Source organism: Anser cygnoides, chromosome 13 (assembly GCF_040182565.1).
Source record: "Anser cygnoides isolate HZ-2024a breed goose chromosome 13, Taihu_goose_T2T_genome, whole genome shotgun sequence".
Classification (NCBI taxonomy): domain Eukaryota; kingdom Metazoa; phylum Chordata; class Aves; order Anseriformes; family Anatidae; genus Anser; species Anser cygnoides.
In genome coordinates this window covers 3121205-3134725 of record NC_089885.1, presented here as the reverse complement: position 1 = coordinate 3134725, position 13521 = coordinate 3121205, and the positions used below count along the sequence as shown (strand labels likewise).

At 39.6% G+C, this 13521-nt stretch overlaps 1 protein-coding gene across 2 annotated transcripts in view; it reads left to right on the top strand.

Annotated features, from left to right (window-relative positions):
* The window catches only part of COL4A6 (collagen type IV alpha 6 chain), a 130374-nt gene that overhangs the window by 85580 nt on the left and 31273 nt on the right, over positions 1 to 13521 (top strand). For both annotated transcript variants that reach the window (XM_067004888.1, XM_048070766.2), the window contains exons 7-15: positions 5166 to 5282; positions 6963 to 7031; positions 8456 to 8491; positions 8912 to 8974; positions 9546 to 9581; positions 9725 to 9766; positions 10635 to 10727; positions 11755 to 11808; positions 13189 to 13248. In XM_067004888.1, coding sequence (XP_066860989.1) covers positions 5166 to 5282; positions 6963 to 7031; positions 8456 to 8491; positions 8912 to 8974; positions 9546 to 9581; positions 9725 to 9766; positions 10635 to 10727; positions 11755 to 11808; positions 13189 to 13248 — 570 coding nt within the window. The remainder of the gene's footprint in view (positions 1 to 5165; positions 5283 to 6962; positions 7032 to 8455; positions 8492 to 8911; positions 8975 to 9545; positions 9582 to 9724; positions 9767 to 10634; positions 10728 to 11754; positions 11809 to 13188; positions 13249 to 13521) is intronic.

The following is a 13521-nucleotide window of genomic DNA, read 5'->3' as shown; positions in this document are numbered from 1 at the left end:
TACTCATCATGGTCACAGGGGGCAGATTGTTCCATTTTTCCCTCTAATAGTCTTCTTGTATGTGGTAAGTGTTATCATGTCTCCCTTGATCTTCCTTTCCTATGATGTGAACCAAAACAATGATTAGAGCTGAGGCCCTCCAGAGAATCCTTGCTTCCCGACTAGGTGCTAGTTCTCTCTCAAACCTAAGACAGAAAAGAGGTAATTTACTGTATTTGGCATGTGATAGGAGTAGGTAACTCTTTTCCCTGACCATCAAGAATATTTTGTTTGTTTTGAACTTGAACATTATAATGACAATTGCTTCCTACTTCATAACAAAATTAGGTGCCTAGGGTATCTTGACCAGCTGTCTTTTGCTTTGTTTTTCACTGGTGATTCTTGCAAAGATGTGTTTTAGAGACACTTTGCCTCAGGGAAGTTTTAGCTGGGCCAGCTTTAGAAGTTGCCCCAAACTTCATTGCTTTCTCAGTACTATTTAGTTCATTTTTCTCCTTCTGGTATTGAATTATTTTTCCTTTTTTGATGACATTTTTCCATCTTCCATATACCTGTGCCTTCTGACTACACTCATGTTTTTCATTCCCATCTTCCTTACTTCCTCAGCTGGCCAAGAGCTTCAACAGAGTGGAGCTGTGTTTCCTGACTTCCTATCAAAAACTGAATTGTTTTGATAGATTGGCTGAAAATGCACACTTGGCCCTGTAAATGAGCTTGCTCGATTCCAGTTCCTTCCTGGCCTCTGTCCTTCTCTCCCCCTCTGCTCATCCTTGCCTGTTTTCTCTCCTGCTCCACTCCCTTGCTGCTATTTTTTCTTTTCCCACCAGCCAACTAACTTTCTAGCTCTGAAGAGAACAAGCTGTTCCCATAATACTTAATTTAATTGAACACAATGTGGGAACATGCTGTTCTCTGGGTATTTTTTCAGATGAGGCTCTGGAGAAAGGGGATTCCCAACAATGAGGGGAGGAGAGAAATAGGGCAACAACCATTGCCAGGTAGTTGGCAGCAGCAGGCATTCCAAGAAGAGAGAAAGGTAGATGAGAGGATTCAAAGCCTCCAGCATATCCCAATCTACATTGTCTGATATACAATCTTCTGCAGGTGGGTGAATGGGAAAGAGGTACATTTTGCTGCTCGTGAACAGCAAAATGCTCTCCCTACGGCTCTTCTGTGTCACAACTGCAGGACAGAAAAAGGGTGAAGGGAAACTAATGCATATTGTTTACCTTCTAGCCATTGAGAGAAATATTTCCATTCAGGACGAAAGTAGCAAATACCACTGCTTGAAAAAATATTTACATATATAGTTGCACTTCAGGATAGGGAGTAGCTTAGGTTTGTTGTGAAATGTATATGAACATACGCACCTTATATAGTTGTGCGAAATGCAAAGGGACAGAGAGCATAGGTGTGCTGATACATTTAAGAGAGAATTGAAAATAAGTCACTATCTTTGCACAAGAATTAACATCCCAACATGAAGAGAGTGTCTTTGGAGTATGCAGGTATGTTAGCGTGGGCAGGTATGTTTTAGTCAAGGCCAAAAGGCTGCAAGGCTGTGATTCAGAGGGGAATCCCGCTGCTGACCTTAGGGGAAGTGGTGTTCCACAGAGTTCCCTTGGGGAATGCTGGTGGCAAGTAAATCCTGTTGTTGCAGCTGGACTGACTAATCCCTTTAACTTAGTAAATACAGCAGCAGCATGTGTTTATCGCTAGCCCTTCTGTGTCACACTGCAGAGGAAACCCTCAAATCCTTGGCCCTGCTTGGGAAGTTTATTTTTTCCCATAGGACAGGATTCAAGGACAACCTCTAGCAAGGGCTGAAACTGGAGCTGGGAGATGCACATAGCTTTTCATGAGCAACCCAGAGGTTTCTAGAAGGAAATATTTCTATGAGGAAAGAGCTCTTGTCTGCACAATGAAAGTTAGAGCTACGTGAAAAGGCAAAGCTCTTTATTTTGTGTCCCTCCTAGAGGAAGTGCAAGCACTTGGCAATGGCTGTAAGAGGCCACTTCACCGTAGCAATCTATGAACCCGCTTATTCAACTAGTTTTGTGTTCACCCTTGATTGCATTTGTTTCCCTGTTTTTAAATATTTGTTGAGCTCTCCTGTTGGGATGTCCTTTGTGCTAAGCCTGTTTGATTTAGAAAAGAGGCTGCCTGGGATCACAGCGGTAGTGTATATGAGAGTCAGATAAAGCAAGAGCCTAGATGAACAATTCAAGTTTCCTTATCTGGCTCCCGGGGAATGTCTCCTTTTGTGAGAACAGAGAGCACAAGTGATCTCTCCATCCTGTTTTTTAGCTCAGGTTTGTAAGCTAGTCACCCTGCCATGTCATAAGTGAAAGTCTTCTGCTGTAGTCAGTTGAAGTGCTTGAGCTGAATTAACGCGTCTGACACAGGAATAAGAGAAAGTGAGAACAAGTGAATAGAGTGAAACTGTTAGAACTAATAGAGTGAAACTGTTAACCACTGGTTTTCAGACCAAAACAGCTCTTTTAATCAGAGTTTTAAATTCCCGTCGAAAAGCTTCATTTAAGCCAGATTCCTATGATTCTCAAGGAAGCTGGTCGTGAGTGCTCAGGTAAGACTCTTAAAACAAACCATCATGAATTCTGATTGCACTTTAGCCAGAAGGTAGGAAATTGTATATTATTTTTCTAAAGCAAGAGAGACAGGGGGGGGGCGGGAGATGATGCTTTGGCTCAGGACCAGAGACACAGATGCTATGGGATTAAGTGGCAGGGCCACAGATGTATTTAATACACATAAACAATCACTGTCAGTACAGTTTATATCCCCTTTGTGAGCCCTCCTCACATACTAAGGGGATACCAAAACCCTTTGGGCCCTAAGAGACTGTGTTGTGCCAAGATTTAAGAGATTGTTCCCAAGACGTGAGGCCTACCAGCCAGCTGCCTGCCACAGCTGGCTCCTGGCCCACCCTGGAGGCTCAGCAGCTTGGTTCATCTGTCTGAGGGACAGATGTTGGGGGTTCAGCTTTGCTAAACCCAGCAGCTGGCCACCTTATGTTGTAAGCAGATACATGTGCTCTTCTCACACAGCTTTTGTGTTGTTGATGCTGTAAACAATGAGAAAGGCCTCATCAAAATTGACCACTGGCCTTCCTCTGCAGTCACGGCCTGTCCCATCAGAGGCTTGCTGCTCTTGGCTATGACGTGCTGTATGGATGGAGGGGAAGGTGGGTTGCCATTGACTTATCCAGTTTTGGGAACCAAAATTGGTGCTTCAGCCTTCTCCTGTTGCTAGACTGGAGCCTGGCAAGTCCTCTGCTTGCACACCACAAGTGGGTGCTTTCAAGAACAGACTTTAATCATCAGGGCTCTTGGTACTATATACCCAGTGATGCCTGATGCTCATGTTTTGGGATGACTTCATTCCATGTCCTGAGGCTGTGTTTAATCTCACATTTGTACTTGTCTGGGTGAACTGCCTCGATCCTGCAGCGGAGATACACATTGCAGTGGTTCAGCTCGCACCTTGTGGACTGACAGGGTGCAGATCTGGGCTCTCTCCTCTTCTCTCCATTTTGTTGGCACAAATCACCATGCAGTTGCCAGATGCACTGGACCAAGGAACTCATCTGGCTGAAAATTAACACTTAAGAAACAGAACAGTTATTTTTCTTCTGTGTTGTTTTCTTGCTCTGACTTACCTTCTGTGCCTGTGCTTATGCTGGCACAATGAAAGGGTAGGCGTGAGCAGCCAGGAGTGGGCAATGGCCCTTCTAGCAGCAGCTGAGACTGGTGAGCAGTTTGAGCATTTACATAAATACAGTCCAAGTGGCTCTGCATCCTTGGGAATGGCACTTGGCTACTGTGTGCTCCCAGCTTCTCATCCGTAAAATGAAGATTACAGCATTCATTTTTGCAAGGCATTTTAAAATCCTTAGACAAAAGGCTTTACATTACTCCAAAGTTCTCACTGAGTTTGGTGAGAGGATATATTATTGGCTTGGACTGGAAGACCTTTAGTAACACAAATCTGATTTGTTTTAAGCGTCTGGCATGAAGGATTGTTAATGTTCTGTTTTATCCCCATTTTATCCGTGTTTATTTTTTACTTTCCTACTATGAGTCATAACTTCTTTAACGCTGTGTCTTAGGGATGAACCTTTGGGATCAAACACAAGTACTTTGGGGATGATTCAAGATCAGGGTGTACAAAAGGGAGGGAGAGAACTGTTGGTTACTGGTACTCTCTCCCTAAGTTTCATTTTTCCTCTTGCCACAAAACATTGTCTTTGAGTGCCGCAGAGCTCATTTCTGTGAAAAGATGGATAGAATAAAGAGATAGTCGATACCTGAGCAGTAAGACTGACAGTTTTGCCTTTCTTTATTATGCCTATGCAAACCCACAGGATACTGAAGAAAAAGTAGTTAAAGACTCTGATTTTTCTCTCCTTTGCAGCAGTATAGTGTTGAGTCAAATTAATAGAGGCATAGCAGAGCAAAATTGTGTGAAATCAGAATTAGGTACAATTCTTTCTTATTAATTGACCATTACGTATACTTTCTTTTAAAGACTGCTAGTTTTAGTAGGTTTTTGTCCTGGTTGCTTTGCCTAAGGTTTTAAGTGTAATATAACGAGAAAAGCTGTTGTGCTTGAATGGTGTGATGCTAGAGCTGGAACATCTGTTGAACTATTAAAAGAAAGAATCCACAGTGCAGAGGAAGAGAAGCCACTGAAACTTAAGCAGATTAGAATTATAAATGCTCAGTATTGTCGAACCTGCCTTTTCCCCTTGTTTTTACATGAGCAACTCCCACTCCTGGTGTCAGGTGCACCCTTGTGTGCTGTGCTGAGCTGTGTCACACCATGTATTTCAGACTGCTAGGGGACCAGTATTGCACTTTCAGGACCTACTCATGCACAAGTTATGTACTTCAGAAAATTATCCCTTGGAGGAAAAGATAATTAAATGAAACCAGCCAGTGTTCTAGGATTTAAGCTTTGGGGAGGATAAACAATGCTGGCTGAATAAGCTAGTTCAACTGCAGTCTACCATACACTGAACTTGAGTGGGAGTTGTCTATTTCCTTTGTTTTATGTTGCCATTTGGAAGATATCAGTTTTCTGGGGGGCAGTATTACTAATAAAATGCCTCCTGTCAGTCATTTTCTCTTTTTCCCTTTACACAGGGTCACCCTGGCCAGTCTGGACCCAGAGGTCTGCCTGGCCTTGATGGCTGCAATGGTACCATTGGGAGTCCTGGTCTTTCTGGAACAGATGGATTTCCTGGCATTCCTGGGCTGCCGGTACGTCCCAAGGCAACTATAGCATTTGTAGTCACTAAGCTAGGGTTTGCTTTTCTGGAAAAGTGACTCCCGATTTCTTAGGAAGAACCCTCATTTCATTAGCATTGTTGGAGCTCAGTGTCATTTTCTTATTGGAATTCCACTCTGATTGACTGTCTAAATGTTAACTTCTGAAGATAAAATAAAGATCCTGTGACAACGTGATCACACAAGTTATACCGTTGCAACTGGCAACGTTCAAGCTGACTCATAAGAGACCATGATAAAGCTTCTAAGAACCATAAAGTGGCAAATATCTTGCACTTGGCAAGTTTCAAGTTAGTGGATGCTGATTCAGAAAAGGAAGATACCACGTGTTCAGGTCTATGCATCAAATATTGGATACCTTCCTTCAGGTGTTAAGACAGCTAAAAGCTTTGGTATCACTGAGTGTCAGTAGGATTTACTTTCCTAAGGTATGTGTTTTACTTTTGAAAACAATTCCCTACCAATTTTGAGTTTGATTTAGTCTGCACTGGACAGGCTATTTATCTGGACTCCCATCTTACACATAGTGACGCTTGTAAGGGCAACATCTTCCCATTTGCCTTACCGGATGAATTGTCTTTGGAGAAATACCTATGTGGAAGTGGAGGTAGCCGGTTCACATTCTATGCCCTGTTTAAGTGTGTAGGATTAGTTCTAAGAACTCCACTCTTACATATTTAGGGGGAATTATACTGTTTATATATACATACAAACATATGGAGTTAGTTTCGAAATGTAACCAGAAACTAATTGGTGTGATATTCAAGTATTTGACAAATATTTGAATATTTGTTCACATTCAAAGCCTAATCTTAGAAGCCCAAGTTATGTGACTAATCTCACCAGCAGTGGAGCTCCTTTGCATTTACACAGGAAGAAGAAGAAGAAAATACATCTGCCAGAAATAAGTATTGCCATTTATTTCAGCTTTTCTAAGCTATGCTAAAAAAATCTTTACATGTCGTCCAGACATAGAGTGCATATAATGTTGAAAATACACAAAGCAACAAGAACAAGTTAAAGTATGGTTTTCTAAAGTAACTGATTTACTCATACCTACTGTTCAAAATTCTCTTTTGTAATGCTTGTAGGATTATATTTTTGGCAAAGAAAGCTGCTTGGATCAGCTCACCCTCTCAAATTAAAGTGGCAATTAAATGAAATCATCTCAGATAAATTGAATGTGATGATCAAGATTAAAATAAATTGGGTAAATCTAGAATTATAACAGTCACTTCTGCAGAGATTCATGAGATCTACCATTTTTTTTCTTATTGTTTCTAAATAAATATGGTGATTTACAGTGCTGCACAAGAGACATGTATATGAACAGGAGGGTTACAGTATGTCAAACAAATTCAAATAGGATATTAAAAGTTGTCAAAGGCCTAAAATAAAAGGAAAATCTAATATAAACAGGAAAATAGCAGAGAAAATGTTTGCAGAACATTGTTTTTCTAAAGCCCCAGGAAGTCTTAAGTTCTCCTAATACCACAGCTTCTTTGACACAACTGCATTGCTACTTTTGCAGTTCACTGGAGCCAGGAGTTTGCCCTGCTCAGAATACTGAATATAATTTCTTTCAAAACCAAAACTGTAACTTTTTTTTTTTTTTTCCCCAGAAATTTACTTTTGACATTCATTTTTTAACAGGGTCGTCCTGGCCCAAAAGGTCTTAAAGGAGAACCTGTTTTTGCTCAAGGCAGCCTTAAAGGAATGAAGGTAAGATTTGTCATGGCAGAAGATGCAATGTGAGAAACACTTTGATGTCCTAGAGTTTGCAGGGCTGATGGTGCAGTTTATATTGCTCATGATGTTAGACGTGGGTATCCTAGGTATGTCTGAAGGCAGAGCTGTGAAAAAGGCCTCTAATTACTTAATGACAGCACTGAATGCTCTCAGAACTTGGAATTGCTTGATCTTTGCAACACAAACATATCTTGTTCATCCCACGTGGGGATGCTGGGACATTGCACATACTGTTAGTGTTCAGAGCAGTTGCTGGTCCTTCAGCTGTCTCTGGACAGCTATCACTATTCCTTGCTGGCCTCAAACCGAAGATATGAGGAATTTCTTGTAAGCTTATCCTGACTCATGTGAGAGAGCATATTTTTTTTAGATGCCAAACTTTCCTGTAACTAGCGTCCTCACATGTGCCAGGTCTGTTGAAAAAACAACCCAGGAGATTCATGGGTGCATGTTAAGATTTCTACCATAAAATCCCCATTGACTCCCAGTGTTTTTTACTGGGAGATAGTAGTAAGTAACCAGTTATACTCTGAGTTTAAATACATGGATATCATATCCCACTTGTAGTCCATCATTTACCACTATGAAGTCAGGATTTTATTCTCTCTGTTTAATAAAGACCTCTCCCTAAAATGTCTGTATCATGTCTGTAATTTTATTTCCTATGCAGAGAATACAAACTATGGATAGATGGTATCAGTTTATTGTTCAGAACAGTAATAGGTTCTTTGACTATACTCATGTAAAAAATTTAGTTCTTTGTTGCCTTGAAACATACACTCACTGACTTACACTGGTTTTGATTTTTGCTGGAAGGACTAGGCTTGGAAAACACTATAAAGGATTCTGTGCCTCTTGTGGTACATTCAGCAGCCTCATGATTCATTAAATGTTGAAAATATTAAGATTATTTTTTTCTGTCATGTAAGGCCTAACACCTCACACTGATTTTTTTGGTCGAAATTATCAACTTTTCTAAAATTCTACCCACGCATATACACCCGTCCATTTGTAAAAGTTAAATACATCCTTATTTATTAACCTTTGTTTGTGGAAAATAAAGATAATTCGAAATAATAATACATTTTGTACTGTTTTTGTAAGGAAAGATTTTGTATGTGTGTTTTCCAGTGTTTTTATGATGAATACAAGTTTTTAATGCCACTTTAGCTTCTCTCGCTACCCGTAAATAAAACGGTTGTCATTTTTCCAGAGATTTGGAACCTCTCCATTGCCCAATTTAAATATGGAAGCACAGGTGTCAAAATGTTTTCCCATGTGCACTTGATCTAATATTAACAAAAACCAAATATTTCTATTTATACAAAACTTAATGCCCTGACTAGTTTGTTGCAATAATATAGTGGCATTTTTATTAATGCATTTATTATTTTTAGGGAGAAAATGGTCTTCCTGGATTGGATGGAATTTCTGTAAGTTATTTAATTTGGAGGATAATTATTTTAAAAAATATTATAGTAAGCAAGTATTTCTTCTTGTATTGATTCTCAAGAACACTTTTCAAATTAATGGGACATGTATTTGCATGATACCAATTGCATGAATAACTACAGTTTTCTAATGGTATGCTTCGGTCCACATTACGTTAGAGGAAGTCAGATTTTTGCAATTATCTGTTCTATTTTTCCCTTTTAAAATCAAACTCCCTTCTACCATTTAACTCTTAACTTTGACTTTCAAAAAATATACTAATATGAAATAGGTTATTATAGAAATTAAATGAACCTACATAATTAGGGGATATTGCTTCATGTTTTCAGAGACAGTGTTTGGTTGGGGTTTGATGGGATAATTACTACACGTTCTATATTTCTCCTGTGTTCTTCTTATAGGGCCCAAAAGGTTTTCCAGGTCCAACAGGTTCTGCAGGCCCTATAGGATTACCAGGTTTGCAAGTAAGAGACCCTGACTGTCGCACTTCTTGACAGAACAGTTCAAGATGTTGGCAGTTTTTCATCTTTACCTATATTTGTCTCATGACAATGAGCAAAAGCATTTGTGCATCTAGAAGTACTAAGCACATTTTTCAGGTGTGGAATACTTAAACTGTTTAAACTAGTCACAATTTCTCCTCTGGAGCAGTGTTCAGAGCAGCAGTCATGAATGAGAGCTCCAACAAAGCCCTAGAGCACCATCTACAAACAGTACTCGATACTATTCTGAGCGCTTCCTCGTCTCAGGACTTGAGGGAATATGCTGACCTCTGCATGTTTGGAGCCTTTGTCATCATGAAATGTGCTGAAAAGTCACTTTTTCAAGATACTAGAAGAGAGTTTTATTAGGGCAGAGGTAAAAGCAAACTAAAAGTTTGTTGCTTTAAATTAAGGTTTGTTTTTAATTAACCATAGTGCCAAGGGGCTATGCTGTCTATCATAGATGTGAAGACTAGAAGATTACAACATTGCTCTCATTGTGTGCATCCTACTTAAGTCAAAAAAATAAAATCTTAATCTTTTTCACGTTTAGGGTCCAGTGGGTCCCCCTGGGCCACCAGGTCCAAAAGTAAGTACCTGCTCTTTCTGTTGTCTTTTCACACCTGATTGTTAGCTTTTTTGTCATTCCTGTGGGCCTAGATGGTAATGCTAGTAATGCTGTTTTGCTGCTGTTTTGCTTTTCACTCATTATTGGTTTTTTTTCTGCCATAGGGTAATATGGGATTAGGCTTTCAAGGAGAGAAAGGAGAAAAGGTAAGTGAAACTTTTTCAGTTATGGAAAGAGTGTGAAGCAATACTCCAGTGTTCCATCATAGCTTTAATCTCTAGAAGGTGGCTAGATTACAGCAATTTCTTCTTTTCCTTTTTCTTCTTTTGGACTGAGTGACAGTCCAAATACTGAAGAACCTTGCTGGTTGCTGATCTGTTTTTACACGGAAAAAAAGGATGAGAGCTTTGCCTGGGTGAAGGGGGGAAGAAAATCTCATTTCAGTGCAGAGTTTTCATGGCTATCAAGATATGAGGTCTTCCTTAAACAACTTCCAAATCTGTCCTTCAGTTTATATGGACCCTTACCTCTTGTATTGAATTTTTCTACAGACTTTATTCTCTTTGGATTGCATAACATTCATTAGGTCAACTGATGTGTAATTTGCAGTCTTACTATCCTAAATAGGCATCCTGCGGTCTGTGTGAGGATTTATGCTGGCATAATGCAGCTTCTCGGAGTTCTCAGTCTGGGGCTTGATTCTGCTACTGTTAAAATGAGTTCTCAGCATGCTACATTTCTAGTTGTTTCTTGCCTTCCTCTCATATTGCTCTTCAAAGTGTGTCTGGGGCCTTTTTATTTTTCTGTTGATTTTAAAGCTGAGCCTTGTTTTTTTCTTTTTTAATCTTTCAGTGTTTTATATCCACAGCTCCTGTGAAACAAGTTTAATGTTTTGTTCATCTTAATTTTCAGTCTGACTTTTGGCTTCCATGACCAAACTCCTGTGCCAGCATTAAGGCACATGGTTGTTATGTATGAGGGATAAAATTGGAGTGGCCTTTTTTTTCAGAAACAACTTTCACTGGAAATTAAACAAGCTCTGCTTATGTTAATAGCTTCCTCTTTTGCTAACAGGGCGATGTAGGACTGCCTGGCCCTCCAGGTCCCCCACCATCCACTGGAATACTAGAATTCATGGGATTCCCCAAAGGGAAGCAAGGAGAAAAGGTCTGTAAATACAATTTACTATTCCTGCCCATGCTATGAAAAAAATACCACAGTGAGGGCTGTTATATTGCCAAATCATACTCATTTTATGCACTAGTTTAATCTGTCAGATGGCTATTGAATAAAAATGTTGTTAGCTCAGAGCAGTGTGGAGCACTGGAGAATCCATACCTCTCAGAAAGAAAAATCTTAAAGCTATTTAAAGGTTTCCATCATTAATCCTAAATGAATGAACTGTACTTTCTTTGTGTTGGACCTGTGAAATGTGAAACTGTCAACACAAGTGGAAAAAAAAATCTTTTGGGAAAAGAAATAAAAAGCTCCAGGTCTCTTGCTTTCCCTGTGATGCACAATACTTTGAAATAATCGTGTATATTTTGTTATCCAGGCATTTACTAAGATGCATATTTAGATCATCAGTGTATCTACAGAAGCTGTATGGATCTTGAGTTAAAGATTCTGTTCACACGTAGAATTTACATATGCTGAATTAGTGTAGGACATACACAGGCTGGTTTGGGAGCCAAGCCTGAGTTTGCCGAGTCTCTGCATAAGTCATGGTGCACACTGTCTTACTTGGTGGGGTTGCATTAGCATGAGGTGATGCTCAGACAAGTGCAGTTTATTTGGCTTGCTCTTGAATTTGTAAGCAGGATTGTGAAGACATTATTCTGTCTCATTATGTGCTATTTTACTGCTTTCTATGAAGTACTATGAATGTTTGAAGTCCCTAGGCGACAATCTGAGATGCTTCTGGTTTGCCTTCTAGCAGTGGAGGAAAGGAGAACAATAGTTCCAAAGCAGTGGTCTGTGTAGCCATGGGAAGTGGTCACAGACAATCTGCTGCATGCATCAGTACGCTGCTGAGAGACTATATTTGGCAAATGATGACACAAATCAAGCCTCCTTGCTGCCAAATAAGTTACAAAGCCTCGCTTTAGGAGTCAGGAGTATGATGGGTGGGTTGGGGTAAGTCTTGCTTTCATGGGTTCAGTGGTTTATTATGTTTACCTCTTCCCCGTTTCAGGGTGAGCCAGGCCTTCAAGGATTGCCTGGAGAAAAAGGATTGCCTGGCCTGCCGGTAAGAGCAGAGGAGAGTTTTTAATTTTTGCCTAATATGGGTTAGATGGTTCAGAAGCCTCTGCATAGCTCATAAAATCTCTACAGGAGTTTCAAGGCACCAGAGAACTTTGAAAATCTGATACAAATGTCCACAGGATTTTTGAAGAGTGTAACTGTAATCTGATCAGTCTTTGTCCTGGAAATATGAAGAAGACAGTGTTGTACCGCTAGAGATTGAATAAATTTTCATTTCATTTGCAAGAGGAAATTTGCAAGTAGACATAACCTTTACATGGCCGCTTGATGGCAATGTTCCTTGATGTCCCACAGAGCTAGATATATTTTAAAAATCCTATTTATTTTTAATTACGTTTAAACATACTTTTTGTTACTTTAAAGTTGTAAAGCACATATGCATATCTTTATTTCTGACTGTTTGTCTCTCTCTCTATATATATATGTATATCCAGTTTTTAAATGGCCTGTTAAGCATTAGTGCTCATAAACTCAGGAATGTGTAGTATCTTCCCTGTATGAATTTACAACAACAATTTATCTCTGGATTCCAGAGAGCTATTTCCCAGCTTATAACCTACTGTAAACACAGGTTCTTTAGATAAGTTTGGGGAATAAATATTTTATGGAAGTTCTGACCAAAAAGATAAATTGTTTGCCAGTTTTTCCAACCTACAGCTGTTCTCGGTATAATGGTGTGCAAAAAAAAAAAAAAAAAAAAAAAAAAAAAAACACATTCATGAAGCACAGTTTGTTATTAGCCTTTCTGGACATGTTCCATTATGTGCATGTTTAGCTTAATGCATCACAAGAGACCCATTGAAGCTGATGGGGTTGAACATATGTGTGAACTTAACCACAAGCATAAGATATTTCATGATTGAAGCCTGAAAATTGCCTAACTACTGTAACTTGCTGAAATTAAATCCTGGTGTTCCATCTCTGGATTTGATACTTTTTGCTGAGTGGGAAAGCCACCAAACAGTTCCAAATGTTGAGCGTGAAAATGCTATTTTTATGTCATTCGGAGGCTTTAGAAGTGAAAAAGTATGCTCTGAGCACTGCCTTGAGGTACTGCTGTTAAGAAATAAGATTTCAAAGCACTTTAAAATGTAGAATATGATATGGAGTTAGCAGGACTTGCAGGGTGTTTATAGCCGGGTGTTACTTGCATTGAATGAAGAAGATAATGCACTGCACATATTGCACTGCTTGATACGGGATTTCTTTCTGGGGCAAAAGAAGCTCAGAAGAAAAAGTCAGTTTTCTATGTGTCTCTGTTGTACAGTTTACAGTAATAGTTGCATTTGTGCTTGTTCTGTCTTAGGGCTGTGCTGTTAAGTTGCAGACAGATCATGGATTTAATGTTGATGTTTTTCCTCAGGGGTTTGGAGGTGTTGGAGAAAAAGGAGAAAAAGGTGTGCCTGGCTTGCCAGGTGGCAGGGTAGGTAACCTTATAAAGTCCTTACATTTCTGTTCTCGAGCTAGTCTCATGAAGTGGACTTTTCACCAAGCATTCCCAAAGCATGTAGAAGTCCCAGTCATAGGACTGGGACCCATAGTAGTCAGCATCATACAACAACAGATCCAACAGATAGTTCTTCTCTCATTAAAGTCTCAGACTAAAGGTGAGATTAAAGATGAATACAAGCATAGCAGTCCAAGAAAATCATACAGAAATATTTAATTGAGGTCTTGACACTGCCAGGCCTGTGTT